Here is a 25,451-nt window from a genome sequence, read left to right as displayed (position 1 = left end):
CCCCCACCGACCCATGGCAGTGGACACCTGCTTCCCACAGGTGAGTTGCTAGTGGGGTTCTGAGGTCACTGAGCATCAGAATCACTTGGAACCAGCTTTCTCTGGCCCAGCCCAAGGGACTCAGGGTCCCTGGGGTGCTCTCAGGACACGGTGTATTTATAAGGAGGCTCCAAGGAAACAGAGTGCCTGCAGAAGGACATTTGGGCAGTCACCCAAGAATGCCCAACAGAGAGGTCCTTTCCCTGCGCCAGGCCTCACGCTGGGGTCTGAGCACCCCCCACCTAACCCTGGAGCCCCAATCCTCCTGGAGTCCTGGATGCTCATGGGAACATGAGGCTCATGGCCATGGAGGGCCTTGCCCGAGGCCACAGTGAGTGGGGGCTCGTGCCCGAACTCGGGTGTGCGGGCCTCATGCGCACAGTCTCCTGAGCAGCCCTGGCCAGCCGGCTGCCTCTGGGACTGGGCTCTGCATCTGCTGCCCACCCTGCTCCCGCCTCCTCGGACAGCAGGGTCCTGTAGGTGGCCCAGGGGAGGGAGGCCTCAGAAAGCCCAGCACCTTCTGACCCGCCACCTCCAGGCTCACCTCGCCAGCCCGGGCAGCAGCAGCGTCCTGCGGACCAGCCCTTGTCCGGCTCCAAGTGTCAAGCTTCAGGGCCAAGAGCCAGGGCCTCAACACCATACAGGATGCTTGTGGCTGCCTGAGGCCAGGGCCCTGCTCCTTATCACGCTGACACAGCTGGAGAGTGTCACTGTTATCCCAGGACAGAGACCCCCCCTGGGGGCCTCAGTCCACCCTCGCCAGGACCCTGGGGCTGGGTGGGTCCACACCACACCCCCATTTCACAGATGAGAACATGGACGCCCCGTGGGGTAAGGATGCTGCTCTGGGGCTTCGGCTGAGCTGAGCACTGAGGTCTCAGTGTCCCCCCAGCAGGGCCCTCTCTGGGCTCGGGGCAGCAAGCACACATGGGAAGGCGGCAGGAGCGGGTCTTTCTTTAGCAAACTCACGTCCGGTGTCGACCCTGCAGGAGGGTTTGGAGCCGGAACCCAGTCCAGCACGGCCCCCCTGACTGGTCCGGGGAAGCCCCGACAGCCTGACACCCCCATTTTATTTCTTCCTGAGCATCCCTCTCTGAGACATTGGGCCAGCGGCATGGGAGGACTCCCTGGTCCCCCACAGCTGGCCTGAGCCCTCCAAGCTCTGCAGGCGGGGAGGGACAGCCAAGAGAACTGTCCCGGGGGGCTTCTGCAGGGAGGTGAAGGCTGCGGAAGGTTCCTGAAGCCTCTTCCCCACTCCTGCCTGTGGGGCCATCGCGCAGCTGCAGAACACCTCTCCCTGAAGCTCCCTGGACTCCGCACGCTGACCTGGAAAATTCGGGAGGGAAGCCCAGTCTGACAGGAAGGCCTCCTGCCCACCAGATCCCGTTTTCCTAGCTCCTCCCTCACGTCACAGGAGGGGGAGGGGGGCCACAGAGGGGGAGGGGCACGGCCCAAGGTCACCAGAAGGCATGGAGGCGGCACTGGAGGAGGGCAGACAGAGGCTCAGGATGTGGCCAGAGCCACAGGCACGGGAGGCACTGGGAGACGGGATGTCCTGGCCACTCAGCAGGGACTGGAGGGTGGCCAGTGGGGAACAGGCTGGCATCCCCGGCGCCCAAGGGACGCACAGGCCGAGGCCATGGGCAGAGCTGGCGAGTCATCCCAGGGCAGGGCGACTGGGGTCCTGAGAGGGCTTCTCGGACGCGGCGGTGACAGGGGGGGCTCCGAATGCAGTGTTGCAGCCTAGGAGAAGGCCATCGGGGGGCAGACATGGATGGCAGCACGCTGAGTCCCTGACGGCCTGGCCTCACGGCTCACCTGGCCACCAGGCGGGCGAAAAGGAAAAGAGAAGGGAAGAACCAAAACCAGCCCAAACCTGCTCCGGGAGGAAGCCAGGCCCACGTCACTCCCCAAAGCCGAACATCTCGGCTTCCTTCTCCTTCCAGAAGGCGAAGCTCCGGTCGATGTAGCCACAGATGTCTTCGCTGTTGAAGCTGCCCCGCTGGGGGCCGGACCCCAGCCTCTGTGCTGCAGGCTCGGGGCCGCGGGGACTGGCGTGGGGCAGGGGCCTGAGCGGGGTCAGGCCCGACTTGCGGCCCGGCTCCACGTCCCGGGCGGGACCGCGGCTGGAGCCGAAGAAGCGGGCTTTGATGTCCTCGAAGCCGTCGGTCCAGGCACGGCGGCCAGCGGCCACCTCATCGGTCACGGCCTTGTGGAAGGCGCGTGCCGCCTCCCAGCCGTGGGCGCCCAGGTGCTCGAAGACCTCGAAGCACAGCAGGTGGCGTGTCTTGCGCTCCTCGGCCGGCAGGTCGCACTCCAGGAGCTGGAAGTAGCCCAGCATGAAGAGGTCCAGCGTGAGGCTGCCGTAGGGCACGGGCGCCCCATCCACGTGGGGCAGGAACTGCTCGGGGGACAGGGGCCCGCAGGGCCGCCGGCTCAGCCGCCGCAGCTGCCGGGAGGGCACGTGGGCCAGGATGGCCTTCCAGTGGCCCAGCAGCTGGGCGATGACGCTGCGCTGCTGCCAGAGGCGGCCGGGCCGCGGGCTCTCACTGGGCAGCGGGGAGGGTAGTGGAGGGCCACCGACAGCCTCCTGCCCCTGCAGCCCTGCACGCTGCGCCTCCAAGGTCCTGCAGGCCGCCGTTCTGAGTGCCGGCATATAAGCCGACTTCTTCCAGTGGCTGAGGAAGAGGGTGACGATGCGCTCCTTGCGGAGGCTGGCCAGGTCCGGGCCCGGCACAGCGCCCACCTCTGACGGGGCCTCTTCACAGCTGATGCCGGAGTCGCTGGCCTCCTCCGTGTCACCCAGCCCGGGGTTCTCTCCAATCGGGCCGCCGCAGGGCGGGACGGGGGCAGGCCAGCAGCCCCTCGGGCATGACCCTGGCTGGGCCCCCAGCTCGCAGGGGCCAGGGCTTGGGGTGCAGGGCTGGCCGGGGGCTGACTCAAAGTTGCCGCGGAGTGTCCGCACAGACACCCCACTCTCTTGGATCTCGCGCTGGGCCTCGCTCCTCGGGGGGCTGGCCTGGGCCAGCCTGTGGGCCTCCCTCTGGGCCTCCAGGGGGCCCCTCTCCTCGCCCTGCACCAGCCCGTTCACGCCCTTCAGAAGCAGGGACAGGCTACGCACCAGCCGGGCAACGTGGCTGCACCAGAAGGGCAGGGGCTGCCCACCAGGTGCGGCCTGCAAGGCCCCCTCCTCGGAGCCCCGGGGCTCGGCCTCCGAGACCTCCAGCCCTGGCCCCGGGGACAGGAAGCGGCTGTTGACGGTGATACTGACCAGGGGCGCAGGCAGCAGGGCCTGCAGCTCGGCCGCCAGCCGGCCCAGCTCGTTCTCGTACTCCTGGCAGCGGCGCCGGAGCTGCAGGTCGGCGATCTGCTTCTCCAGGTACACCAGGTCGTCCTCAGTCAGCAGCTCCCCGAAGGGGCCCAGGATGGCCTGGTGCGTCTGTGAGTACCGCCAGGCAGCCTGCTCCATGGGGTCTGTGCGCCCGCCGTCGTCCTGGACACAGGGAGGGCAGGTCAGCGGGGACGCAGCCCACATGGCGTGCTCCTGCCGGACACAAGCTCCCCTGGGTGGCCTGGGCAGTTCTCACCCCGGGAAGAGCCAGCCTTCCCCTCAGAAGAGGCAGGGGTGCCTCTGTTCTGCCACCCCCGAGTCCTCCTCCTCTCCTCTGTGGTGAAGTCAAAGACTGTCCCCAGAACCCTCTGGTTCCCTGCACAGGATGTCCTGAGGGTGGGCAGTGTCCCCAAGGAGGGCAGCCTCTGAGTTCTCATGGCGTGTGGCCAACTTCACCCCCAGAACATCACCCCTCAGGGCTTCCCTGACGCCAGGATATAGCCTGACTCCCATGCTTGCAGTCTGTGGAAGACAGACACAGAACCTCCCAGCTGGGGTCCCTCTGGGTGGCTCCGTGCCCACCCGCTCACTCTCCCGAGACCCCTGAGTGAGGCCCTGTGTCTTCCCCGTCTCACAGGTCAGGGGCCTGAGCTCCTGCCTGGTTGCCAAGAAGCCAGGTGGGCACTCGGCATAATAAGCCCCCACGAGGCCCGGGGCAGAGAGGGGTGTGTTCGGACCACAAGCATCAGGCTGGGAACTCGCAGCCAATGGCCAGGCTGTGTCCAAGCCCATCCCCTGCCCCTTCGGCCTGTTTTCTGTTCTGTGTTTCCCTGAGTTCTTCACACACCCTTGGCTCTGCCCTAAGGTCAGATTCTAAAAGGCCTCCGGGTTGTGGCAGGATGCCCCACCCACTCCTGCCTTGCTCCACCCCCAACCCCACGGGGTTCCTGACAGCAAGGACAGGTTGGGCCATTAGACCAGAGTTGCCCAACACTTCTGAGATGAGGGGGAAGGCATGCCAAGAACCCTGCAAGAGCCATTCCTCAGAAGTGCAGCTAACTCCGGAGCAGGGGGTTTCATTTCATTTGAAATAGCAGCTTTAAATAGCTGCAGCTGCTGGGACAGATTGAAGGCAGGAGGAGAAGGGGATGACAAAGGATGAGATGGTTGGGTGACATCACCGACTCGATGAATATGAGTTTGAGCAAGCTCCGGGAGTTGGTGATGGACAGGGAAGCCTGGTGTGCTGCAGTCCATGGGGTCGCAAAGAGTCGGACAAGTTTGAATGACTGAACTGAAATAGCCACACATGGCTGGCCTTATGGTACCGGCAGGGCAGCTCTAGACCAAGGGTTGCAGAATACATCATTCAAGACAAAGCCGCACCCTGTCAGGGTACAACTCTAGAACAGCTGTCCACAGGGCGGCCAGAGGGAGCCAGTTAAAATCCAAGTCAGACCAGAGCCCTTCCCTGCTCAGATTCTCTGCGGCTCCCTGAAGGTCCTGTGATGCCTGCCTGTCCCCTCTCCGATCTCACCTCCGCGCCGCCTCCCCCTGCTTCCCACATGGGCCCGTCCTCCTTGCCTCTGGAGCGCTTGTTTGCTGTTGCCTCTACTCAAAATCGCTTGTCCCTCCCCCACGGAGGCCTCGCCCTTCACTTCCGCTTGACTCCGGCTCAAGAACACTCTCCAGAGAGGCTGCCCCTGAGCACCCGGACAAAGCAGCCCCTCCCCTTTCCACTGTCTTCTTTCCGTAGCAGTTGGACCCTCCTCCCCCTTCCCACACCCCCAGCACAGTTGCCCCGTCACCCCGCCTTCCCTGATGGAATGGAAGCATTAAGGGGCAAGGCTGGTCCCCTTCACTGCCGAGAACAGAGCCTGGTATGCGGTGGGCACGACATACAAATCGTGAGATCAAAGAGCACTTGGGCAACACATCCCCAAGGCAGGTGAAGGGGCCCTGCTCACAGCCCTCTGATCTGGTTCAACCTCATCGCCCGGCAGAAGAGGAAGCTGAGGCCAGAGGGAAATGCAGTAGGTACCCGGGTCTCAGGACTCGAGGTGTGGTCTCAGGAACCCACCTTCCACGTCTACCTGCAGGTACTAAGCCTCCTGTTCCGCCTCTGCCCTCTACACCCTGGTCCCACCCGGGCCCCACCCACCTCCCGCGACACCCCGCCCCTCCCTGCCCCGCCCCGGCCCCGCCCCGGTATGGCCCCGCCCCATGCCTGATCCCACCCCACGCCTGGCCCTGCCCCCACCCTGGCACCACCTTGGCGGACCTGGGCCTCTGGCGCTGCTGGAGCTGTACCCAGGCGCGCCTGCAGCTTCCGCACCATCACCTGCCGCTTCCACTCAGGGATGGGTCGGCCTCGCTCATCCCGCGTGGGCACCAGCCCGTCGAGGTCGCCTAAGGGCATCCCGTCCAGCTGCAGCGCGACCAGACTGTCCGGAGCGCCTCCCGTCGCCGTCTCTGCCCCCTGCGTGCACGCAGGCAGGTCACTGGAGGAGGCCCGTAGGAGCCTGCAGTTCAGGAGCAGCGGAGGGGAGGGCGGTCCCGGAAGAGCACAGCTGCGCGAGGAGGGGCGTGGGGGCTGACCAGGGAGGACAGAGGAGCTGACCACTACCGTACCCCCAGCCTGTTCAAGTGCTCCTCACAAGGAACACAAGGGCCTCCTGTCCCTGTAGGACCCCGGTATGTGTGGGGAGGCTCGCAGGCTGAGAGATTCCCCCCTCCTTGGTACATGACTGAGAAGAGGTTGCTCAGAGCATGCCATGTGGATGGGGAAACTCCTTTGGGGAACAGCTGCATAGAGAGTCTGGTGGTCAATCGTGGACTGCAGGACTTGTCAGAGCCTTTAATGTGCTGTGTGCTGTGACTGCACTTGCCAGACTTGCACAGAACATCGCGGGGTCTGGGAGCTCCCAGCCCCTGGTCAGTGAAAGGGTGGGCTGGATGCATAAGGGACTGGTGCCCAGAGAGGAGGAGGGGGTGTGGGCCAGTGGGAATTGCCAGGGGGTGGTGGCGGGCAGACAGCAGTGGGCACCAGGCCCAGCCTTCCCGTGGACGGATGCTTTCCTGGACGGTGGAAGCAGCATCTGTCGGGGTGAGGGGCTTGACCCACTGGGAGCCCCTGGGATCAGAGACAGTGGCACGTCCACTCTGGTGGGTGGACTGTTGCTCGTGGCCTTGAACTCCCATCTCCCCAGAAGCTGGGTGTGCCCCCCACCCCGGGCCAGCCAGTCACTCCAGGGGCCTCGTGGGATCCACCTGGAGGGAAGGGCCTGGCTGCCCCCAGAGTGACCTGGCCAGGGGCGGCATAGGTGATGCTGAGAGGCCAGCTGGGCCTGGGCTGGGGGCCCTGGAAGACAGCGGCACAGCGAGGGCACTCACCGTGGGGACGGCCGTGGCACTGGCGGTGTCTCTCAGGGTGGCTGTGTGGGCTGTGCGCTCCCTCGGAGGAGGCTGGTCTGGCTGGCCGGGCCAGGCCGGGCTGAGAGATGCTGCTGCCGGGAGGAAGTGGGAGCTGGTGTCAGAGAGGCCAGGGTTGGGGGGCAGAGGATCCTAGACCTGGGCCCAGCCAGCCTTCCTGAAGGACCACTGGACTGGGGGCCTAAGTGGCCAGCCCCCTGACCAAGTGCCCTGGGCAAACTCACTCATCGCTGCGATCCCATGGGTGTCCATGGGGCCAGCTCCAAGCCCAGCCAGCTGGGGAGCCTGCATTTTCCCTACCTCATCCCAGCCACGGCCTGTCCCCCCTCCCCAGCTGTCCTACGGCCTGGAAGGAGCTAGAAAGGGTGTAGGGGTCGGTAGTCTGGGGACCAAAGGCAGCCCCATCAGACGGCAAACCTGTCCTTTTATGACTCCTCCCTCCACTGCACACACAAACACACACACACACCCCCCACGTGTGACTACATAACCACCACCCATTGCACCACACTTATCCTCACTACACATGGGGCCTGCTGACATTTTTCACGCTATCCCATTCTACTTCATTTTGATAAATGCTGGTCAGAGCCCCCCTGGTGGGTGGTGACCTGCGGTTTGAGGACCGCCCCCTCGCCCCCTGCTGGAGTCTCAGAAACCGCAGTGGACAGAGCCGACCTCCGCGGTCCCTCCGGGTGAGCTGAGGCCAAGAGAAGGGACGGGCTGCCCGGAGACCCAGCGGCAGGAGAGCTGTGCTGCAGGCGCTCGGAGCTCACAGAGATGCCGAAGGACTGCGCAGGAGGCGGTTTACCTGTGGTCATGGAGCCCTCTGTCCTCACTTTAGCAAGGTGGCAGGATGATAATGGAATCCTGGACGAGCTGAGGGGCTGGCCCCAGCCTGGGCCTTGGTGCCCTCTGTGCCCAGCTGTCCAGCCTTGCTGCTCCCCTCACCCCAGGCCCCCTCGGAGGACCTCAGAGGGGAGGCCAGCAGGGCCCACTCCCTGCACCCCTAACCTGAGCCAGCCCCCAGCCGGGACGCGTTTACTCACGGGTGGGGTTCCCGAGGCCTATGCCCCCACTTCTGCCATCCTCCGGGGGATGTCTGGCAGCCAACAGTGGAGGAGGGGGGAACGGCGGGGGCGGGGGGGTCATCAGGAGCGGCACCTGGGGGCAGACAGGCCTGGTCAGCGGGAGGTGGGGTTGGGGGGGCCTTGATTTGGGCTGCCATGCGGGGGTGGGGGGCACTCAGCCCTGGCCTGGTCTCCCTGGGGTGGGGCTAGGAAGGGGATGTGTGCGGGGGCGAGGGGTAGTACCCCTGGAGGTTATGCCCCCTGTGTCTCTCCACCCTGGTGGGCACACACACCTACCCCCACTGGGTGAGCCCCCATCTCCAGGCGCAGCTCGTGAGCTCCCTCTGGAGGCAGCTTAACTCTGGGCTCTGGGTCAGAGGCTGGCGTCCCCCTCGTGCTCAGCACTCCTTGGCCTTACAAGGGATACGTGTACACACGCACACCTGCGGGCACACGTGCCCATTCACGTGCATGCACACACACACACCCCTTTGCCAACTGTCCCAACAGTGCCGAGACAGACTGCCCGGACCTGCGCCCGTGCTCAGCCCTGGGCACAGAAGGAACCCCAGCAAACCTGGACGTGTTCTCAGCCCTGCACCTCAGAGCAGTGGCGCAGTGCCCAGGACCCACCCCGCAGTCCCGGGGAGCCGGGGGCCAGGGAGGTCCACGTCTGGGCTGCAGAGGCCCCCACAATGCAACCCCACGTCTGCCCCAGGTCTGGGGCACCTCCACCATCCCCCCTGCCCCCAACACTGACTGGTGGGCAACCAGGAAGAATCCTAGACCTGGAGGCATCCAAAACCTGTCCCCCATCCCCAGCGCAGCCCTGCGAGGCCTCCGCTCTGGCCTCTGACCAGCAGGCGCCAAGATGGCTGGCCGGGCCTGGCCAAGCAGAGACTGGGGCGCACAGGCCGCCGTGTGCGGGACTGCCCTCACTGCCTGCCTTCCCAAGCCCCGCCTCAGGTGGCAGAGACGTTCTCCACAAGGATGTGAGCCATCCTCCAAGGACTCTAGAGCCAGGCTTGCTGCCTTTGGGTTTAAAGCTGAGTGTCGCAGGCGGGCTGACTCCATCTTGCAGGTGGCTTGTCTCCTGGCTGCCCCCCTGGTAGCCCTGATGCCTGAAAACACACGCCTGCCCCAGCTTGGGGCTCCAGCAGAGGGCCACCACTCACCCTTGACCGTCAGACCGAAGCGCCTCAGCCTGCTCCCTCCCGTGGGCAGCGATGGTGGGTGAGGGCCTTGGGGCTCCCAGGCGGGCGCTGGAGAGAGCCCGGGCCGGGCGAGGAGCTAGATCAAACCTGCCCCACAGGGACGCGTGGTTTGGGCCCAGTGCGGGCCCCACTGTCGAGCGGGTGGCTCGATCCACAGCTCCATTCAATATCCTCTCCTCTCCCTGTCCTGAAACCCTCAATCAGTTTCTAACAAGAAGCCCACGTGTCCGCTTTGCGTGAAGCCCTGCCTGTGACGACATAGCTGGCACTGCTGGGGTTAAGTCCCTCGGCCGCCTGAGTGTCCCCAGCTCCCTGCAGGTGGGCCGGGTCCCTACCCCCCGGACGAGGAGGTGCAGGTGTCAGGTGGCCGCCCTGGCCTGGGGAAACCCCTCAGAAGAACCCCTGTGGCTACAGCCACTGCCTCAGGGCCCTCCGTCACATCCCAGGACCCTCTGCACTCTGGGGCCACCAGGAGGGGAGCCTGGGGCCTGAGCGCTTATCTGCCTGTCGCCGGTGCCTCCTACCTCTCTCTGCAGACACTGGTGCCCGGAGCCCAGGAGCCCGGCCTTGGCAGGAGTGTCTGCCAGCCCCCAGCCTGGGAGGACCCTTGGAGGCAGAGACTGGGCTGTGAGTGAGCACAGGGAGCTGAGCCGTCTGGAGCCGTCGGGGGTGGGGTGTCACAGCGCCCGCCCCCCGGAGCAGGAGGCGTCACATTAATATTTGAAGGCAGAGGTGTCAGGTGGCCTGGCGGGCTTTGGGCTGGTGTGGGATCCCTTACCACCAGGCCTTAACCCTCCCCCAGACAGGGGCCGGGGAAGCAGACCCTCCGGAGAGGGAGGGGAGACCAGAGCTCCTTGGTCGCACAAAAGAGACAGCACAGAGGAGTCAAGCAGGGCAGCACTCAGGCACGGCTGGGAAACAGATTCGGGGAGGCAGGGTGCCTTCTCAGGGGTCCATGGCAGGGACGGGGCAGGGCTGGGACCAGGATCCTACTTGAGACCACCCCCCCTTGCTCCTGCCAGGACTGAGCCCCTCGGGTCACTGCTCCTTCAGTCCAGGACCACCAGCCTGGAGGGAGAGGCAGGCGAGTGGGCCTCTGGGGGAAGCCCGGCACCAGTGGGGTCCCTGGTACCCCCGCCGAGGATGCCAAGCCCTGGCTGCTGCTCGGCCGCCTGCCTTGGCACAAGGGACCCAGAAGGAAGACAAGGCCGCACACACTGGCTACAAGTCAGGGGGCTCCCCGGCTCGGGTTCTGCACTGTGACACAGATCTGCGTGCAGCGGCCATCTGTGCCGGGATCGGTCACCCCGGGACTTCAGGGGCGGGGTTCTGACAAAACACGCCGCCTGCTCCCTGCCGTGTGCCACAGACCTAGGAATCTCCGGTCTTCCAGCGTCCACAACGCAGGCATGAGGTGGCTTAGGAGCCTGAAGGAGGGTTGAGTCAGACCCCAGACCCGACGGCTGGGGAACCCGGTGCGGATGGTCTGACGGACAGAGTGGGGCTGAGCCCCAGGTGCTAAGCCGGACAGCCTCCCCGGCCGCCCCCGCCTGGGAGCCCTCGTGGCTCACCATACCCCCGGCACCCCTGTTTGAATCTGCTCTCTGGGGTGAGGGGAAAGGGCCTCCCATTCCCGGCAGAGTGCAGGGCTCAGCTGGGGTGGAAGGAATAACGGAAAGGGCAGGACATTGGTCCAGGGCCCAGGGGAACGGACCTTGGCCCCAGACCACCACGCCAGCAGCCTGGGAGGCCGCACGCCACGGATCCCTGAGGCCAAATTCTGCTGTAACTCTCCCCAGGGAGAAGCCCCGGGGAGTCGCTCGGCATCCCACAGGCCTCAGTTTCTCTGCCTTTGCTGGGACTTACCAGGAGCCCCTGGCAAGGCCTGGCGTACTGTGGCACACAGACCTCCTTGCTGCTGTTAGCATGGTGTCACGAGGATCTCTGAATTTTAACCAGGATGGGGGTCTGCTGTGGCAGCCCCTGGTAACGGGAGTATTCAGAAAACTAACCGAGTCTACGAGACCTGGGGGAGTGCTGCTGGCCTCTGGATCCTTACAGCTAGGCACGTCCAAGGTTGGTGGTCACCCGGCCTTGGGTTGGTGACCTGCCCGTGGTCCGGTGTCTCTTTTTCTGTGTTTCTGATGAGATTTGAGCAGCGCCACGCCTGCTATGCATTATACATGGAGGACCGCTGTGGCGAGCCGGGTTACAGGCCTGTAACGCCACCCGGGCCGAGAAAATCATGACCCACAGATGGGTGCTGGACACCCAGGCACCATGGCTGAGATTGGGTTACGGACTGCCCTTCCCCCGGGGGGGAGTAGTCTGCCTCGGGAAGCCCCTGGCCCTCTCTGGGCCTCAGTTTTCCCATCTGGAGAGTGAAGGGGTCTGAGGGCCCCTCTGGATCCAGAGCGGGTGCAATTAGCCACTAAACCGGGCACTCAAGGCACCCCTCTAACCCCCGGCGAGGCTCCTCCGTTATGTCACACAGATGAGAAAACCGCGGCTCACAGGTGTTCAGGACTTGGGAGTGTCGCTGGGCCAAGAAGGGTCACTCCAAGTCTGGTGGGCGTGAGTACAGGGGTGGGGGGCGGCGAGCCGAGAGGCTGGGATCGCCCCTGCGTGGAGGGCTGTGCTCACCCCTCTGGACAGCTGCTCCTAGCTGCGGCGGCCCGGCCGATCTGTCCCTCTCACACAGCCCACACCCTGGAGGTTTGGGGTGCAGGGAGCTCCCTCTAGCCACTGCCCAAGCCTTCCTCACTGTGCAGAGGTGACCCCAGGCCTGGGGAGCGGAAAGACGTGGCCAGGGTCAAGGTGGGGCGGCGCAGGCAGCGGGGGGAGCACCTGTCCAGCCTCACCCCCAGGCTGCCTCTCCCAGGACCCACGACGCCCTGGGTCGGAGGCAGGTGGCAGGGTTGAGAGGAAAAGACAGGCTTTCACCACCTACTCCGAGCCCAACACAGGAAGAGGCCGCGCTGGCGACCTCTGGATATCGCATTTCCATCAATATTGCATCGGCCCCCGCCTCCCCCAGTCCGGCGGCCCCAGCTGATGGCCTGCCCTCCTGAGGGGCCGAGACTGAATGTGGGGGGTCGAGGGTGACCCCAGACACCCCCGGGTGCAGCGGCTCATGGGGAGAGCTCATAGCCTGATGAGCCTGCCCCTCCGCCACACAGGCGGGGCAGGTGGACGGGCTGGACGCTGCGGGCCTGCAGGCCGGGTGGGGAGGCTCCACGGACCGCCCAGGCCAGCGTGGGGAATCCCAAGCGGATTGGTGCCTCGTACTCCGCGGTGACACCAGGGGAGACCGCCAGCACCAGAAGGGACCCCAGGAAACCCGACGCGGGCTGGTCCCCACAACCCCCAGTGGAGGGGTCAGCAGGGCGCCCAGAGTCCCCACCCCTAAAAGAGCCAGGCAGAGTGGCCAGGAGGGGTGGGCTGGTGTGCCGGGGCCTGGGGAGGGGGGCTGGGCACAGAGATCCTGCTTGGACAGAAGGACCGGCCATGGGCACTGCTGCGTGGGCTGGAGGCAAGCCAGAGACCCCCGGACAGGGGCCAGGAGGCACCTCCCTGCTAGCAGAGGGGTCACCCAGCCCACCTCCAGGCTGGCCCCAGGGTCCACAAAGAGGCCGAGGACGCGGGTGCCAGGGCATCCCCAACCTGCGGACCATGGAGCACTGTCCACCACACCAGGAACCCACACAGTTCCCCCAACTTCTGGAACCCAAGCCAGAAAGACAACTCTTGTCAAGCAATAGCCAATCCAAAGAAAGTATGAAAGTGAAAGTCACTCAGTCATGTCCAACTCTTTGCGACCCCAGGGACTATACGGTCCATGGAATTCTCCAGGCCAGAATACTGGAGTGGGTAGGCCAGCCTTTCCCTTCCCCAGGGGTTCTTCCCAACCCAGAGATTGAAGCCAGGTCTCCTGTATTGCAGGCTGGGATTCTTTACCAGCTGAGCCACCAGGAAAGCCCAAGAATACTGCAGTGGGCAGCCTATCCCTCCTCCAGAGGATTTCCCGACCCAGGGATCGAACTGGGGTCTCCTGCATTGCAGGCGGATTCCTTACCACCTGAGCCATCACGGAAGCCCATAGCCAATTGAAGGGTCAGTAAACAGTAAACAGATTGCTTCAAGCAGTGACTGCAGTTCCTGTGTCTGAAACTAGGCTACCGAGACAAACCAGGACTCCAATGCATGTGCCCTGAAGCACTCCCAGCCCCCAACCCCCGGCCACCCCGGTGTGGGTGTTGGGTGGTGGAGACTGGCTCTCTCAGTGGTGGCCGGGTGAGGACCATCCCACTGGCCCAGGGCCGGGGAGGAAGGCGGCTCTGCCTCCGTTGTCCTGGACAGTCTGTGGGAGACGCCCCGAGGGAAAGGGAGGCAGCCCGGGGTGGGACCAGGCATGGGGGCACGGTGCCCCCGTGGGCCTCAGTGTTCTCACCTGAGGTGGGGGCCAGCCAGTCCCAGGGACACCTTCTGAAGGGGTGGCCAGTACAGAAGACTGAGGCAAAATCTGTGCAGGTTGGCAAGAGTCGTCAGTCACTGCCCGGGGCCTGGCAGGGGGCACTGGGGGGGCCTGGACCCCACGCTGACGGAGCTGCTGGGCCCCCCCTGCACACCTGCACACCCACTGCTCCACTGATTCAGCAAACACGTGCGGCCGGTCAAGGGCCGGGGGCCGGGTACACAGGGTCCCTGCCCTTGCAGAGGCGAGGCTGGGCGAGGTCACGTGCCCAGATGGGAGCCCACCTGAAACTGTCCCCTTCTGGGCTGCACAGGGCTGGCCCGCCCCCTGGGGTCACACCCGCCCGAGGATCTGGGACCCCACTCCCACCCCCGGGGTGTCCTCAGTCTGACCCAGCCATCTGGCCTGAGTGTGAGCTTGGGCTCTGTGGCCTGGGTGGCGGGCAGATCTCAGCAGAGCTCCAGCCGTGGCCCAGCCCTGGTCCCCCTTGTAGCCCCGGCCCCCTCACAGCCCAGGGCCAGGCCCTCCCCTGCTCCCTCCCAACCATGCAGTGTCCAGGTGAGCTTCCCGGCCATCAGCACAGGGGGGCCCTGGAGGGAAGGGGCCGTGAGGCTCACCGGCCGGGTGCTGTCCCGCAGGTACTGGGCACAGTCGCGGTGGCCGTGGTACTCCGCCAGCTCCGCAGCCGTGTAGCCGTCATCATCCCGCAGGGCGGGGTCCACGCGGTGAGACAGCAGGGTCTGGCAGCACTGCAGGAGGGGGGCGGACACGTGACCACCGCCAACTCCCTGCACCCCCCAAGCTGAGCCACCGAGGCCTGAGCCCCCGCCTGACCCGGGCCGCCCCTTCCTGGTGGCATGGGGTCCCACAGGCATCAGCACTCCGAATCCGGGGTAGGAGCCCCACGTGCCCTTGCTCGGAGGCTCGCTGAGGGCCCAGATGGTAAGCAGGCGGCACAGCGGGATCCCAGCCAGGCCACCCGACCCTGACTTTGCCCCTGTAGCCCAGGCCTTGGGTTTAAATATGGAGCTGCTTTCCATCTTTACAGCAACTCCTGTAGGGGTGTCCGTTCTCAACACTAAGAAACTGGGGTGCAGAGGCTAAGAAAGACGGCTCCGCCCCCAGGTCTCCGGGCGGTGCCCTCGCCCGCCTCGCCTGGCCTGCTCCCTGGCCTCCCGCTCAGGCCTGGTGCTCAACAAGGCCCTCCTCTTGGCTCCGGGCCCGGGGTGAGCTCCGGGAGTCCACACTCCATCTCCAGTGTCTCCATCTCTGACTGTCCGGCTCCTGCGCTGGCCTCACATGCCCCCTCCCCGGGTCAGGCTGGCGCTGGGCCCCCAGTTTCCCTCCTGGCTGGGCCCCCGGGACCGAGAGGAGAGGAAGGCGGGAGGCTCAGCAGCGGGGAGCAGAGGAGAGGATGGAGCGTGGAAAGCGAGAGGAGACTGGGCTTGTGAAGGCCCTTTGTGAAGGAGGCTGCGGTGGGGGGGTGTGCACCGCAGGAGCGGGCTGTCTATCTAGAGCCTGGGGGGCAGGGGTCACAAGGAAGCAGAGTGGAGCGGGGGGCACTGTGGTGTGGGGCCTGAGCCTAGATGGGTCTGGGGCAGCAGCCCTGGGGACAGGGAGAGGAGGACTTCACCGCAGTGACGGCCACCAGAGCGGGTGGCTGTGAGCCAGGGGCAGGAAAGCAGATGTGGACCTGAGCAGAACGGTCTGTGCCCATGCCTCCATTTTTCTACAAATCTGAAACAATTATAAATTCTTCTAAAATAAGAATTTATTTTAAAATACAGAGTGGGCATTATCAGAGAAATGCAAATCAAAGCCACCATGAGGTACCATCTCACGGCAGTCGGAATGGCTGCTATCAACAAGTCTACAAGCAATAAATGCTGGAGAGGATGTGGAGAAAAGGGAACCCTCCTACACTGTTGGTGGGAATGCAAACTAGTACAGCCACTATGGAGAACAGTGTGGAGATTCCTTAAAAAACTGGAAATAGAACTGCCTTATGACCCAGCAATCCCACTGCTGGGCATACACACCGAGGAAACCAGAATCGAAAGAGACACGTGTACCCCAATGTTCATTGCAGCACTGTTTATAATAGCCAGGACATGGAAGCAACCTGGATGTCCATCAGCAGATGAATGGATAAGAAAGCTGTGGTACATATACACAATGGAATACTACTCAGCCATTAAAAAGAATGCATTTGAAGCAGTTCTAACGAGGTGGATGAAACTGGAGCCGATTATACAGAGTGAAGTAAGCCAGAAAGAAAAACACCAATACAGTATACTAATGCATACATATGGAATTTAGAAAGATGGTAATGATGACCCTATATGTGAGATGGCAAAAGAGACACAGATAAAAAGAACAGACTTTTGGACTTTGTGGGAGAAGGTGAGGGTGGGATGATTGGAGAGAAACGCACTGAAACATGTATATTACCATATGTGAAACAGATCACCAGTCCAGGTTCAATGCAGAGACACGGTGCTCGGGGTTGGTGCACTGGGATGACCCAGAGGGATGGGATGGGGAGGGAGGCGGGAAGGGGGTCAGGATGGGGAACACATGTCCACCCATGGCTGATTCATGTCAATGTCTGGCAAAAACCACTACAATATTGTAAAGTAATTAGCCTCCAATTAAATTAATTCACAAAAAAAATAAAATTAAATAAAATACAGAGTAGCGTGGGGTGATCATGTTTCCTGGATGATCATAATTTTCCGGAACTGTTGACAAATTTAATACCCAAAAGGCGATCAATAACGTGTGGACTCTGCTTCTGTCCTGGTTGCAGCACAACCAGAGACATGGATACGAGACGGGTATTGGACAGGCTGGAGAGTAGATGGCATGGAGAAGCTATCGTGCGGCTTCCCTGGTGGTCCAGCGGTTACGAACCCACCTGCCAAGGCAGGGCGACGTGGGTCCGATCCCTGGTCTGGGAAGACCATGTTGCAGGGCAACTAAGCCTGTGTGCTGCAAGTACCGAGGCCGAGTGCTGCCAGTACTGAGGCCAGCAAGCGCTAGAGCCTGGGCCTGCAGAGAGGCGCCGCCGCGATGATGGGAAGGCCCTGCACCCCAGCGAGGACCCGCTCCCACTTGCCACAGGCGAAGCTGGAGGGGTGGGGGCAGCAAGGAAGACCCAGCACGGCCGAGGGCCGAGGGCTTCCCGCCAGACGAGGACGGAGGAGGAGGGCGACTCTCAGCTCTGAGGCTTGGGTTCCCTTCCTCTCCCACCAAGGGAGCAGGGTGAGGGCCTCAAGAACCCTTGGCTTATCTGCTGAACCCCCTGGACCCCTATAGAACACTTCATTTGAAAAAAGACGATGCTGCTTAAAAATAAAGTTGGCAGGGTGCTGCTCCGGCCACCCTCGGGATTGTGGAAGCCATGGCTGGTAGGGGCAGGATGCTGTCTGAGCCACATCACGCTGGCTCAGGGCCCTTCTGGCCACCCGCGGCCTCCCATCCCAGGCCCCTCTGGACACCACCCCCATCATCTGCTCGGGTACAGGACACCAGGGACCACCCCAGGCCCCTCTGGACGCCATCCCCATCATCTGCTTGGGTACAGGACATGAGGGACCACCCCAGGACCCTCTGGACGCCACCCCCACTGCCTTCTCAGGTACAGGACACCAGAGACCAACCCAAGCCCCTCTGGATGCCACCCCCACCACCTTCTCGGGTACAGACGTGAGGGACCACCCCGGCCCCTCTGGATGCCACCCCCACCATCTGCTCAGGTACAGGACACCAGGGACCACCCCAGGCCCCTCTGGATGCCACCCTCACCATCTGCTCAGGTACAGGACACCAGGGATCACCCTAGGCCCCTCTGGATGCCACCCTCACCATCTGCTCAGGTACAGGACACCAGGGATCACCCTAGGCCCCTCTGGATGCCACCCTCACCATCTGCTCAGGTACAGGACACCAGGGACCACCCCAGGCCCCTCTGGATGCCACCCTCACCATCTGCTCGGGTACAGGACACCAGGGACCACCCCAGGCCCCTCTGGATGCCACCCCCACCATCTGCTCGGGTACAGGACACCAGGGACCACCCCAGGCCCCTCTGGATGCCACTCCCACCATCTGCTCGGGTACAGGACACCAGGGACCACCCCAGGCCCCTCTGGATGCCACCCCCACCATCTGCTCAGGTACAGGACACCAGGGACCGCCCCAGGCCCCTCTGGACGCCACCCCCACCATCTGCTCGGGTACAGGACACCAGGGATCACCCTAGGCCCCTCTGGATGCCACCCTCACCATCTGCTCGGGTACAGGACACCAGGGACCACCCCAGGCCCCTCTGGACGCCACCCCCATCATTTGCTCGGTGAGCCCACAGGGCTGAATGCTGGCCTGCAGGGTGAAAGGAGGGGGTGTGGCTGGGGGTGGGAGGAGCAGGAGGGAGCCCTCAGGCTCCTGAGAGTCAGGAAGAAGTATTCAGCCTTGCTGCTGGGCATGGGGGCATCATGCCTCTCTCAGATTTATCAAAAGGACCGCGTGCCTTCCCGGGACTCTGGGTGGCTGCCCTGTGCTGCTCATGGGCCACCTGGGCCCAGGAACACTTGAGGTTCCAGCAGGAAACAGCTGTCCAGAACCGAAGTCCAAAATGGGATACCGGGCTGCACCTCGATAAAACACCCGCCCCCTGCCCCTCGACTAGCCTCTCCGGGGCCTGCGTGGATGGCGACCAGCCGATCCGGGGGCCATGGGAACGCCGTGGGAAGACCCAGGAGATGTTGCAGATGCAGTGACCCACTCTGGAGCCCTGACGAGTGGCTCTGGGGCGGGCGGGCAGAGGAGTCATCCCACGTGTTCGCCTCGGATGCACTCCACTCAGACATGGCCTTGCCTTCGCAGGAGGTCTGTGGGCAGGTGGCGCCAGTGCAGGGCCAGAGGCTCATGGCCGGGTCCACTCCCAGGGCTGGCCCTCAAGTGTCGGAACGCCGACCCTGCCTACTCCAGGTTTCCCGATGCTGCTTCCTGGGGCACATGCGCCCCTAGGTTTATCTGGATCACAGCGAAGGGGCTGACCTCACACCCCCGCGGGGCTCTGCTCCCAGGCTGCTCAGAGCAGGGGGCCAGCAGACCCCCTCCTGGGAGGACTAGCAGGAAGACTGACCCCTGAGCCGGCACCCGGGGAGTCTCTGAGCGAAGGGAGGCGTCCCGCGCTGAGGGCAGAGCGTGGGCTTTATTCCCAGAGAGATCTGAGTCTGAGTCTGCATCCCGGGCAATGGCTGCCCCTCTGGGGCTCGGTTTACCTGTCTGTAAAAGGGGCTAATAATGTGTATCCTATAGGGCTGTGTTGAGGGTTCGGTGACTCATTCACAGGAAGTGGTCCAGGACTGCCAGCTCCCGGAGGCTCCTCTGCCCACCCCCCGCCCCCCAGCGCCTTACCTCCATCTGCCCGTTCTCCGCTGCATCGTGGAGGGGGGTGCCCCCCCAGGAGTCTCTCATGATGGGGGCGCCCATCAACAGGAGCCGGTCCAGAATGGGCGTGTGGCCGCCCCGAGCGGCGAAGTGCAGGACGGTGGCCCCCTCGTCATCCCGAGCTGTCAGGCCGACATCGGTGAAGGTGACCTGAGGGGGGAGGAAGGGGGAAGAGCCAGCTGAGGCCGGACGGGGGCAGCCACTCCCTCCTCGGGGCAGGGGCCCCTGGGGACAGGGTGGGCTCCTCTTGTGTGCCCCGGGCAGCCTGGGTCGGGGGGCAGCAAGCTTGGTGGTTTTACTGAGAGATTCCACAGCCCCCAAACTTGCCCCAGCCCAGATCTTAAGCTGAACACTCCCAGGGGCGTTCCCACTTCAAATAAAGAACGCCTTTGGGCAGCACCTCAGGCCAGTAAACAGGTGTTTGCTGATGAAGGGAGGACCTCCTGGCACCAGGCCTGTTTGCGTCCTGAGCGTTACGGCTCCAGTGCCAAGAAGCAGGGTGCTGGGGGGCAGGCCCTGGCCAGCCCTCCTCAGCACGCTGTGGCCTGGGCCCCATCCCAACGGCAACCTTCCGGCCAGCCCTCCTCACAGCCCTCGTCGGCCCCGCTGTGAGGGCACCCGTGGGCTCTGGCCAGCGGCCCCCAGCCTGGACCACGTGCCCCCAGGGCAGCCACGTGACCCCTGCTAACACGAGGCCAGAAGGGGCTCTTCTTCCGCCTTCCCGCCGGAAGGGCCGGGGCACGTGGCGTCACCCCCTTTTTCTCCCTCTTACTGCTTTGAACACAGCCAACCTTCTCCATGAAGGCGAGGCCAGGAGAACAGCAAGGATGTGACCGGGTGTGAACGGCCTGCTGTGTTTCCTATGTGGAAGGGATAACCTTTCAGTGGTTTAATTCCCAGGGCACTGCAGCCAAATGCTGGCTGATTTGACATTCAAATGTGTCTGTCAGAAAAAGGACAGCATGCTGGGAGGAGAGCGCCTCCTATCAGCCAGCTCCCCCAGGGGAGCGGGACCCCAGCCCTGAGTGGGTCAGCCAGGCTGGATGCTGTGCCCCCTGCCTGTGGTCCATGCTGCAGGAGGCGGGGTGGGGAGGCCCATGTGGAAGAGCCTTTCTGGCCCTGGGACCCTCGGCCACAGCTGCTTCTTCCTGGGATGAGCCCCTGTGAGGCTGCCCTGGCAGTGGAGGGGGGGGGGGGCGGAGTGCTGTGTGGACCTGCCTGCCACCCTCCGGCCCCTGGGCACCCCCACCACTCTGAGACACCGCACGTCCCGCCGACTCACTCTCACCATGTGTGCTAAGCACATGCCGCCTTTGCGCCCCGCGGCCAGACCAGGCCAGGACTCAGGCTCCCGCAGGGCTGGGAGTCCAGGTCTGGGGACAGGCACCTTTCTGAAGTTCACCATCTGAACTACAGGCGAGAGGGTGGAAGCACAGCTCCAGCCGAGGGCCAGGGCGGGGCCAACGCTGGGAGCTTTCTCCCGAGAGTGGGGCTGGCCCGGTGGGAGCAGCTGCAGAAGGGCGGCTGGGGGGCGGCACAGCCGGTGCAAAGGTGGGTGCCGGCGGGTGCTCCAGGGGCGAAGGGCCAGCCTGGGAGAGGCGGTGGTGAAGGCAGGCCGGAGTCAACTGCTGGGGGCTTCTGAAGCCAAGGCGAGTGGTGTGGTGGGAGGCCAGAGGAGATTACTCCTTCTTCCCTCACGCAGCACCCCACAGCTCTCACCAAGTGCCAGGCGCAAGGAGTGGAGCAGCCAGACTGAGTCCGTCCTCAGCCACCTCTTGTCCATCTGCCCCTTCCGGGAGAGACTCCCCACTCTGACCCTTGACTGGGTAATGGAGACCCTCTCCATAATGGAGACCCTCAGAGCGCCCGGACACCGCACAGGCCTGGTTTTCCAGGACGGAGGCGGAAGTCCCCAGCCCTGGAAAAAGTCTTAAGAAAGCATCCTCCCCCATCTAGGTCACTCTGTGTTCCTTCTGGAAAGAGGCCCAGATGGTGCCTCCATGGGTCCAGAGGGAAGAAGAGTGGGGCTTGTGGGGCTCCCCACCAGGGTCTGGGTAGCCGGGCATGGACAAGTGGCCAAGCAGCAGGGCCAGGCACTACCTGGGCTGCCCACCCTGAGAACCCAGATACCCACCAGGACTCTTTGGGGGGGGGCGGTCTGGAGAGCCCGCAGGGGGTGCTGCACACCCCCAGGGTCCTGCAGGGGCGGGTCTAGCCCACGGCCACCCCCAGTCGAAGCTCCCCGCTGTGCCCTAGACTGGGCCTGGCACGTGGGTGCTCTAAGGCTTGGCAGGCACATCTGATCGGCCCACCACCCCGTGGTCTCCGAACTTCCTGTGTGCGATCCGAGACCCAGGGCGTGACGCCTCCGCCCCAGCCGGCCCCGCTTGCTAGGCGGGAGCAGCGGCCAGCTTCCGCGGACGCCCCCCACGACCCCCGCGCGCACGCGGCGCCCCCTTACCAGCCAGACGACGACCGAGTAGTGGCCGCGGGCGGCGGCGGCGTGCAGCGCGCTCATGCCGTCGAGGGCGCGCAGGTGCACGTCGGCGCCGCAGTCCTTCACCAGGAACTGCGCCAGGTGCAGGTGGCCCTCCTGGCAGGCCAGGTACAGCGGGGAGGCGCCGCTGCGCGTCCGCCGGTTCACGCCGCTGCGGGGGAGGCCGGGCTTCAGAGCGCGCTCGGCCGGGCGTCGCGGGGAGCCGCTCCGACCTAGGACCCAGATCTGGGCGAAGTGGCCCGGCACCTGGCTCTTTGCTGCCCCCCACTACCCGCCCAGCTTGTGCGCACCCCAAGGAATCCAGCTCCCTCAACTCGCCCTCAAGCTGTGCGCGCCGCCGGGGGTTGGCCGGCAGGGGTCTCCTCTTAGGGTGAATGGCCCAGCAGGGCCCGCAGTGGGCGGCTCAGGGAACCTCCAGACCCGGGGCCTGCTCCGTGCAAGGGACCATTGTGAGCAGGACACTAGTCCTTCCCGGCCCTCGCCGGCATCCGTATTCCAGGCCCCCCGTGTGGACAGACTGGGGTAGGGTAGTCAGGTTTCTGCATCCTGCCTTGCCTCCATGTGGTCACGGGGTCAGGTGAGTTCTCTGTCCCCTCTGAACCCCTGCAGGGAGCGGGAGCCCCCTCCCCCAAACCGGACCCCACCCCTGTTGAAAAAGACTTCCTCTCGGGCTCCTGTGGTCTCTGCCCCTGGGCATGTGGGCCATGGGCAGCGGGCCGTCCCTGTGCTTGTGTGTGTGTTAATGTGAAATCACCCGGATTTCAAATGGCAGAAAGTACTTCTGATACTCTGGTTTTCCCAGTGGTCATGTATGGATGTGAAAGTTGGACTGTGAAGAAAGCTGAGCACCGAAGAATTGATGTTTTTGAACTGTGGTGTTAGAGAAGACTCTTGAGAGTCCCTTGGACTGCAAGGAGATCCAAGCAGTCCATCCTAAAGGAGATCAGTCCTGGGTGTTCTTCGGAAGGAATGATGCTGAAGCTGAAACTACAATATTTTGGCCACCTCATGCGAAGAGTTGACTCATTGGAAAAGACTCTGATGCTGGGAGGAACTGGAGGCAGGAGGAGAAGGGGACGACAGAGAATGAGATGGCTGGATGGCATCACCGACTCAATTGACATGAGTTTGGGTGAACTCCGGGAGTTGGTGATGGATAGGGAGGCCTGGCATGCTGCAATTCATGGGGTCGCAAAGAGTTGGACACGACTGAGCAACTGAACTGAACTGAACTTCTAATACAGCCAGTCTGAGAGACACCCTGCGGCCGGCCAGGCCCGTGGCAGCTGGTGTGGACTATTTGGGGAAGACAGGCAGAAGCGAGTCTCAAAGGCCTTTCTTAAAGGCCTTGGAAGGGAGAGGTCGGGTCGGGAAAGCCCAGGAACGGCAGCACTGTCGTGGGGCGGCCAGGACGGCCGGCCAGCTAACAACAGCCCCGCAGGAGAAGAAGTGTGGTCAGAGGCTCGGGGGAGAAAGGCCAGCTCAGGTGAGGGGTGGACAGAGTCCCTCTCCCAGCCAGGACAGTCATCCTGCGGACAGGCGGCTGCGGCAGGCCACAGACGCCGCACCCCCATTCGGCCAGTTACACGCCCGGGTGTCTTCCGTGGGGCCAGGACCGCAGCCGGGCCCGCGACGGGGAAGGGGCGGGGGGCAGCAGGCCCTTAGCTGGGCCTGTCCCCTCCCTGCCTGTCGGCCTCGCCCATCCGCCGACTCGCGCCAGTGGGACCGGGCGTGTGGAGGGAGAATCCAGGTCCCCACCTGGGGGGCTCACTGCCCTCAAGCCCAGGGCTCACTCTGCCCCCTTCCGGACGCGTGAGCGGTGACCTTCGCGGCCCAGCGGGGAACGTTAGCCCCTGAGACGCCACCAGGCCGCGGGCGCGGTCTGAGCCTGCAGGGGCGCTTCTGCTCCGGCTGCGGAAGCAGCTTCCGGGCTTTCACCGTCCGCTCCGGCGCTGAGCCCACCCGGGTCTGCTCTCCGCCCGCTCCTGGCTGCAGGCCTCGCCCTCCGCCCCTCCCGGGGCCCGTCCCTCTCCCCTTCCCTCCCCCCTCGTCCTCCCCTCCCAGCTCCGTCCCCACCCGGGTCCCGCCACCCCTCCCCCAGCCCTCCCCTGAGGCCCGCCCCTTTCCCCTCCGCCCACTCCTTCCCCCCACCCCTCCCTCTCCCCTTCCCCCACCCCTCCCCCTCCCGAGGCCCCGCTCCCTCCCCTCCCCTCGTTGGGCCCTCTCCCCTCAGCCCGCGCCCCCGGGACACCCCGCCAGGCGGCGCCGCAGCCCCTCACCTGCGGTGGGCGGCGGTCAGGAGCTTCAGGCAGGTCAGGTCCCCGCTGACCGCGGCGTGGTGCAGCGGCAAGGCCCCCTCCAGGGTCTCCAGCGTGGCCGCGTGGCCCTCGTGGAGCAGCCACTCCACCAGCGCCGGGTGTCCGAAGCGGGCGGCCAGGTGCAGCGGCGAGACGCCCGACGCATCCTGGTCCTACGGAGGCGCAGGCGGCTGGTGAACGGGCGGCGGGCCGGACCGGGCCTGCCGGGCAGCCCCCTGGGACCGCACCGCGGGGACCCGCCGGAGAGCTCCCACCCCTCCACCTGGCTCCGGCGCGGGGGTGTGGAGGGGTCTCCTGGACTGAGCCAGGCCACCGGCTTCCAGTCAGCAGCAGGGCCGGGACCAGTCAAGGCTTTTGGGTCCAAACCCCTGATCCTGCACATTCGAGCCCCCTCCAGGCTGCAGTCCCGCCCTTCCCGCTCTCTGCTCGCCGTCGGGGAGGCACCACTAGCTCAGCTTGCTCGCCCAGGGCTGGCAGCCTGTCCAGGGGTGGTCCAGGGGCCTCTGCTCTGCCCTCACTCAGCGCCCACCCTGCCTCCCGAGTCCTCTTGCTGGGGCGCTTCTCCACCTCGGGCATCGGCACACCTGGGTGTTCTCCCGGGCTCTGGACCGGCCCTGCTCCCGCCCTTGGGGCTGTGGGAAGAGCCGCTGAGGACCGTGGGGCTGCGGCTGTTGGACACTCAGGCTGTGTGACACATGGGTCTTCCCTTTCCCAGGACCCAGCGCTTCTCTGGGCTCCGGGAGGACTTCCTCTCTCCATCAGAGCTCACTTGCCCACACCCACTGGGCCGACAGGGAGAGAGAGGCGGGCAGGAGAAATGTCTGCGGGGAGACCATCACCAAGCCCCGGAGCCCCCACCGGGGTCCCCCAACACCCGGGGTGGGCCAGCACCTCCTGAGCCCCAGTGCCTGCTAGGATTCTGTTTGCCCGGACCGTTTTCTAGACCCTTTGGAAGCAGGCCCCACGGATCAGGCTTGATAAGGAGACCCAGGAGACCCCCCACCGGCAAGGCCAGCTGCTCTTAGGTGGGGGTATTGGGTGAAAGGATGAGAGGGGCTGCTCTGTGCTGGGCCTTGGGGAATACCAGGTGGTTCAGGGGGTGTCCGTGGCTTCCGAGGGCTTTGCTTGGGGCTGGGGAGGGCGTGGGGTGGAGACAGGCCACTGTGTGTGCCGTGGGAGTTGTGTGGCCATCCCCGCCCCTGCCACCCCTGAGCAGCAGCCCAGGGCCCTGGGGAAGCCTGGGCTCCAGACCTGGCTCTCGGCTTGCGCCTCCCTGTGGACCCGGGTCCCGCACCCTGCAGCCGCCGTTGCTGCGCCCCACTCACCTGCAGCCCGCAGCCACCGTGGCGCACCAGCCAGCACAGCTCGGCCAGGCTGCCGGTGGCTGCGGCGTCGTGCGCGGGGCTGGCCCCGTTGTGGGCCCGCTGGTTGCCGGGCAGCTTGGCCCGCTGCACCAGGAACCTCACGCAGGCCAGGTGGCCGGCCCGGGCGGCGTGGTGCACCAGGCCAGCCCCCAGGGCGTCGGTGACATGCGGGCCCAGGGTGCCCGCCTCCAGCAGCTGCTCCAGGGTGTCCAGGTCCCCGTCCGTGGCGGCCGCAAGCGCCCGCTGCTCCTCCAT

At 64.7% G+C, this 25,451-nt stretch overlaps 1 protein-coding gene across 1 annotated transcript; it reads right to left on the bottom strand.

Moving 5' to 3' along the window:
• Nucleotides 1-1,942: 1,942 nt before the first annotated feature.
• ESPNL (espin like) lies at nucleotides 1,943-25,451 on the bottom strand. Its single transcript, XM_068964325.1, has 9 exons — nucleotides 25,158-25,451; nucleotides 23,794-23,984; nucleotides 21,479-21,665; nucleotides 18,985-19,167; nucleotides 14,178-14,309; nucleotides 7,852-7,966; nucleotides 6,764-6,876; nucleotides 5,652-5,849; nucleotides 1,943-3,532 (listed from the first exon to the last, which is right to left on the bottom strand). The coding sequence occupies exons 1-9, from the start codon at nucleotides 25,449-25,451 to the stop codon at nucleotides 1,943-1,945; spliced, it is 3,003 nt and encodes a 1,000-aa protein (XP_068820426.1).

The sequence above is a fragment of the Capricornis sumatraensis genome, chromosome 2 (genome assembly GCF_032405125.1).
Source record: "Capricornis sumatraensis isolate serow.1 chromosome 2, serow.2, whole genome shotgun sequence".
NCBI classification, from domain to species: Eukaryota; Metazoa; Chordata; class Mammalia; order Artiodactyla; family Bovidae; genus Capricornis; species Capricornis sumatraensis.
The sequence above is the reverse complement of the archived record's forward strand: the minus strand, read 5'-3'. Positions and strand labels throughout refer to the sequence as shown.